The sequence below is a fragment of the Dendrobates tinctorius genome, unplaced genomic scaffold, assembly GCF_039654945.1.
Source record: "Dendrobates tinctorius isolate UK_male_01 unplaced genomic scaffold, ASM3965494v1 ptg000020l, whole genome shotgun sequence".
NCBI lineage: Eukaryota > Metazoa > Chordata > Amphibia > Anura > Dendrobatidae > Dendrobates > Dendrobates tinctorius.
The window spans coordinates 2,367,046-2,373,396 of record NW_027361688.1 but is presented as its reverse complement, the minus strand read 5'-3'; the positions used below and the strand labels follow the sequence as shown (position 1 = coordinate 2,373,396).

Here is a 6,351-nt window from a genome sequence, read left to right as displayed (position 1 = left end):
AAAAGAGAAAAACAGATGGTATCGGCCTTTTAAATGATGACAATAACAAGATAATCATAGAGGACAAAGAAAAGGCTGAGATATTAAACAGGCACTTTTCATCTGTGTTTACTAATGAACTGTTCATTACAGGGATCATTCAACAAAGCAAAAATCAAAGTTCACAACCTAATATAACTAGTTTAACACAAAAAGAAATACACCTACGTCTGAGCAATTTAAACATTGACAAATCCCCCAGCTCAGATGGCAATCATCCATGGATACTGAGGGAAATGAGCTCAATAATTGATAGATCACTGCATCTCATATTCTTAGACACTCTTGTAACAGGGGTGGCTCCACAGGATTGGAGGATGGCTCACGCGGTAACGATATTTAAGAAAGATAAGACGATGGATCCAGGGAACTACCATCCGGTAAGCCTGACATCAGTAGTGTGCAAAATTATTTAGGGCATTATGAGCTGCATTATTACCTGCAGAAATATATTGTAGATAATAATATAACCAGCATGGATTCATGAAGAATAAGTCGTGTCTAACTATCAAGTTGGGTTTCTATGACAAGGTAACTGGACTTTGCAAAGGCACTTGATACTGTTCCACATAACAAACTTATACTAAAGCTACAGAGATAAGAAATAGGGGAAACTATATGCAGATGGGTAATCAATTGGCTAAATGACAGGAAACAAAGAGTCGTCATATATGCTACATTCTCTAAATGGGATATAGTCAGCAGTGGGGACCGCAGGGATCTGTGATAGGGTCAATTCTTTTTAACCTCTTTATTAATGACCTTCTGGATGGGATTGAGAGTAAAGTGTCAGTCTTTGCTGACAACACCAAACTATGTAAGATATTAAAATCTGACCTTGACATTACAATATTGCAAAACTATCTGAATCAGATGACTGAATGGGTAAACATTTGGCAAACAAGATTTAATGTAGATAAATGTAAAGCAATGCACCTAGGATGGAGTAATTGTATTTCTCCATTTACATTAAATGGGAGTATGCTCTGGACTACAGAACAAGAAAAGAACTTGGGTGTTCTGGTTAGAAGTAAGCTGAGCAGCAGCACTCAATGTCAAATAACAGCCACTAAAGCAAACAAGATTTTAGGATGTATGAAAGGAAAGAGAAAATCCTGTGATCCCAACGTATTATTTATTACCCCTTTATAAATCACTGTTGAGGCAACATCTAGAATGTGGAATCCAGTTTTGGGCTCCACATTTTAAAAAGGATATTCAAAAGTTACAATCAGTTCGAAGGTGGCAACTAGATTATTACAAGAGATGGAGGCATCTCATATGATTGAAGGTTGGAAAAGTTGGGCTTGCTTAGCTTAGAAAAAAGACCCTCAGAGGAGACCTTATTTACATGTTTAAATATATGTGTGGCCAGTACAAAACACTAGCACATGACTTATTCCTTCCAAAGACCATACAAAGGACTAGGGGGCACTCATTACGGGTGGAAGAAAGGCGATTCTGACAACTAAATATGAAAGGATTCTTTACAGTTAGAGCAGTCAGACTGTGGAATGCCGACCACAGGAGGTAGTAATGGCAGACACTATAACAGCTTTTAAAAAAGGGCTGGACGTTTTCTTTGATACACATAACATTGCTGGTTATAGTTAAATTAGTGACGAAATGTACAATTGATGGCGAAAGGTTAAACTTGATGGACCTAGGTCTTTTTTGTAACCTATTTAATTATGTAACTATGTCATTACTTCAAGAACACCATCCAATAAACCGTGTAATGATGAAATATAATAGGATTTGAGACCCCACTTTTAATTTAACTAGGAGGACTAAACGGGCCACCATAATAGGCACACGGGGAACGATATTCATTTATCAGCGTAGTGAAAAGGCGTATCAATGATGGCAGTAAAGATATAATGCTGAAGTAAAGATCCTGCCCTAAAGGACAAACAATGGAAATATAATACAAGAAGATAAACAATTAAAGAGCAACGTGTATAGTGATAAGGAAAATTCTGGAACACACCCTGCTGCCAGTAACATCCGTCACATTTGATTTCTTTGCCCCGACTGATCTCAGCCATGGCGTCCGCTGATCTGAGACAGGAGCTGCTCTGCTCCATCTGTATGAACATTTATACAGATCCTGTAACCCTGAGATGTGGACACAACTTCTGCCAGGTCTGTATTGATGGAGTGCAGGATACAGAGGGCGGGTATGGAGAATATCCCTGTCCTGAATGCAGAGTGACATTTCGGAAGTGGCCTCCACTGCAGAAGAACATAACTCTGTGTAATGTTGTGGAGAATGTCCTGTCTACTCAGCCACATCAGGAGGAGATCACCGGGATCTGCTGCACTTACTGTGTGGACTCTCCTGTACTTGCTGTGAAATCCTGTCTGATATGTGAAGCTTCTCTGTGTGATAATCACCTAAAAGTTCACATAAAAGCATCAGCAGATCACGTCCTAACAGAACCCAGCACTTCCCTGAAAACCAGAAAATGTTCCATTCATAAAAAGATCCTGGAATATTACTGCACTGAGGACGATGCTTGTATCTGTGTGTCTTGCAGTTTGATTGGGGAACATCGGGGACATAAAATGGAATCATTGGATGAGGCCTCAGGGAAGAAAAAGAAAAAATTGAGAAATGTCCTCCAGAAACTGATCACAAAGAAAGAGGAGACTGAGGAAAGAGTTCAGAGTCTGGAGCAGCGCAGAAGAAAAGCTGAAGAAAAAGCAGCTGAAGAAGTCGAAAGAGTCTCTGCCCTGTGTACAGACATCAGGAGATGGGTGGACGACCTGGAGAAGAAGGTCCTGAGTGAGGTATCCAGGCGAGAAGAGCAGGTGTCACTGTCACTGTCTGATGTGATCCAGAATTTGGAAATAAAGAAGGACAAGCTGTCCAGGAAGATGAGGCACATTGAGGAGCTGTGTAACATGACGGATCCACTGACTGTCCTACAGGAACCAGACACCGGTGACTTGTGTGATCCTGAGGAGGAGAGAGGTGATGAGGACACAGGAGGACACAATGGAGGTGATGAGGACACAGGGGGACATGATGGAGGTGATCGGGGTCTGGAGCTGATCTCACACATATACACATTATCTGCTATGATAAGAGATATAAATGTGATCTTCTATGTTGAGGATCCTGCAGACATATTACTGGATGTAACCACGGCTGGTAATAATCTCCTTATATCAGATGACCTGAAAACTGCGACCTGGACAGAAATAAGACAGAATCGTCCAGAAACAGCAGAGAGATTCCGGGATTATCAGGTGATGAGCAGGAGAGGATTTACCTCAGGACGACATTACTGGGATGTGGAGATCAGAAGATCTGTATTGTGGAGGGTGGGGATGTGTTACCCCAGTATAGAGAGGAAGGGGCAGCAGTCACACATTGGAGATAATAACAAGTCCTGGTGTTTATATGGGGTGTTTAATAATCAGTGTTCAGTGAGACATGACTGTAATGAGATCCCGTTACCTCACCAGATCTCCAATGATAGGTTCAGGATATGTCTGGATTATGAGGTCGGGCAGTTGTCCTTTTATGAGCTGTGTGACCCCATCAGACACTTACACACCTTCACTGCCGCCTTCTCGGAGCCCCTACATGCTGTGTTATGTGTATGGGGAGGTTATATAAAGATATTGGGGAGCAGCTGAGAGGAAACATCGTCCTAGAAGAAATCTACCCAGTGACTGCTGACATCACATGGTGTGGAATCTATGATTGGTAGAACATTCAGCCAGTGTGAGAAGCCTCATGATGGATGCTGTTACGTCTAGTATCGTACATGCGCTTATAAAGGTTCTATAATGTTATTTCACTGTCGAATATTCAAATCATCTTATTTTTCTTATGTATGTGGGGCTTGTCTTTCATCTATTTTTTGTATTTCTTTTTTTTACTTATAAAATTGACTGAAAACTGAAAATATAAAAAAAAATAGAAAATATGTGTATATATCTCACATTTTTTTTATTTTTACGTCCTCAAAGGACCACTAAAAAAATTTTGAATTGCATTCTGCTTTCCAAAGGAATTAATTTTATGTATATTTATTTTATGGACAAGACTAGGCATAGCGATTTAGACTGTATTTTATACACTGTGCCCCCTTGAAGGTCTTAAAAAAACTTTGTGGGGGCATTTTATCACATCAATGCTTAGATGCTAGACTGCATTTACATTTTAGAATAAGGTGGGGGGGGGTCTGACCGGATGTAAAAAGTCCATGGGCAGTGCAGAAGTAGTAAAAAAATGTAAGAAACTTCTGGTAATGCACTTGTCAAAAGGAAAATTGTATTAAAGGGAATCTGTCAACAGTTTTTTGCCAATTAATCTGAGAGCAGCATACTGAGAGCAGCAGAGACCCTGATAAAAGCTGTGTGTCACTTTCTGGGCGCTATAACTTTTTTTTTTAGATTACTGCAGGAGATTATCCCTAACGGACTAGTTTACTCTGCTTCCAGATAGTCCTCCATATTTATGAGCGCTATATACTCCCGCCCCTACCAGTGATTGGCATTTTTCTGCCTATGCACAGTGTACACAAAAAACTACCATTCAGGGGTGTAGGTGGGGATATATAGGGCTCAACATTCAGGTATCTGCTATATTTATAGCAGGTAAAACTGATTTTATCAAAATTGCAGCAAGATACCCAGGAAGTGACACATCACTCTGTCACTACGTCATACTCCTCTCAGATTGGGTAGCAAAAACCCGGTGACAAATTCTTTCCAAGATGAGCAAACTTTTTTCAAATTTCTCAAGGAATTCAGATTTACACAAAATCATGTTATGATTTCATGAGTCTCATAAAGGATCTGCTTATCACTCTTCATATTTATATGTTGTTTATTGCCATAATTTTTGTAAAATCGTCATAAACCGCGACAACCTTACATCAGTCGGATAAACTTCCCCAGAAACTTCTGGTCATAGAACAGTCACAGTAAAATTGTATTAAAAATACATTGGATTGCAGATTAGCGAATAAATTTGAGGATCATAAAATTTGTTTCGAGTTTCACTAAAATTCGGATTCACCATAACCCAATTTTTTTAGGATTTTGTTTGATTGTTTTTAGGTCTCAGAATAGTTTAAAGATTAACCCTTTAGTGACCGAGCCAATTTTTACAATTCTGACCACAGTCACTCTATGAGTTAATCTGGAACGCTTCAACGGATCCCACTGATTCTGAGAATGTTTTTTGTGACATATTGTACTTCATGATAGTGGTAAAATTTCTTTGATGTGACTTACGTTTATTTATGAAAAAAATGGAAACTTGGCAAAAATTTTGACAATTTTGCAATTTTCAAACTTTTAACTTTTGTGTATTTAAATCAGAGAGTCATATCGCACAATCTAGTTAATAAATAGCATTTACCACATGTCAACTTTACATCAGTGCAATTTTGGAAACATAATTTTTTTTTGTTAGGATAATGGTTAAAAGTTGACCAGCGATTTCTCATTTTTCCAACAAAATTGCCAAAACCATTTTTTTAGGGAACACGTCACATTTGAAGTGACTTTGGGGGGTCAATATGACAGAAAATACCCCAAAGGGACACCATTCTAAAAACTTCACCCCTCAAGGTGCACAAAACCACATTCAAGAAGTTTATTAACCCTTCAGGTTTAACTTTTTTCACAAAAAATTTACTTTAGACACAAACTTTTTTATTTTCACAAAGGTATCAGGATAAAATAGAACACAAAATGTGTTGTGCAATTTCTCCTGAGTACGCCAATACCCCGTATTTTGGGGAAAGCCACTGTTTGAGCGCATGGCAGGGCTCATAAGGGAGGGAGCACCATTGGACTTTTTGAACACAAAATTGGCTGGAATCACTGATAGCACCATGTCGCGTTTGAAGATCCCCTGATGTACCTAAACAGTGGAACCCCCCCAATTTTAACGGTGATCACAAGACTGGGGACGGTAAAAATTGACCCGAATCATGTTCTCCGGGGTCTCAGCTACCCCCGGTAGCAGAGACCCCGGAGATATTCCGATACTGGGAGGTGCTATATACTTATTTCTCAGCGCTGTTACAAAGCGGTGCTGAGGAATAAGGTCCCTAAACTGCCACCGTTAAAAGGCGTATCGGCTATCATTAAGGGGTTAAAAATAAAAACATTAGACTTACCTCTTCCCTGACCTGTTCTGTTGCCGCACCTTCCCGTTTAGTTCTCTGCTGGCTCTGGCCTTCATCTTCACTCTCCAGCACTGACCCTTCCTCTGGCACCAGTCTTCAACTTCACTCTCCAGCACTGACCCTTCCTCTGGCTCTGGTCTCCATCTTCCTTCTC

General features: G+C 39.8%; 1 protein-coding gene across 1 annotated transcript; it reads left to right on the top strand.

The window, feature by feature from the left end:
- The first annotated feature begins 1,973 nt into the window (after positions 1-1,973).
- On the top strand, positions 1,974-3,834 carry LOC141083275 (E3 ubiquitin/ISG15 ligase TRIM25-like). The gene has a single exon (XM_073567450.1). The coding sequence runs from the start codon at positions 2,086-2,088 to the stop codon at positions 3,685-3,687; it is 1,602 nt and encodes a 533-aa protein (XP_073423551.1). The 5' UTR covers positions 1,974-2,085; the 3' UTR covers positions 3,688-3,834.
- The last annotated feature ends 2,517 nt before the right edge of the window (positions 3,835-6,351 follow it).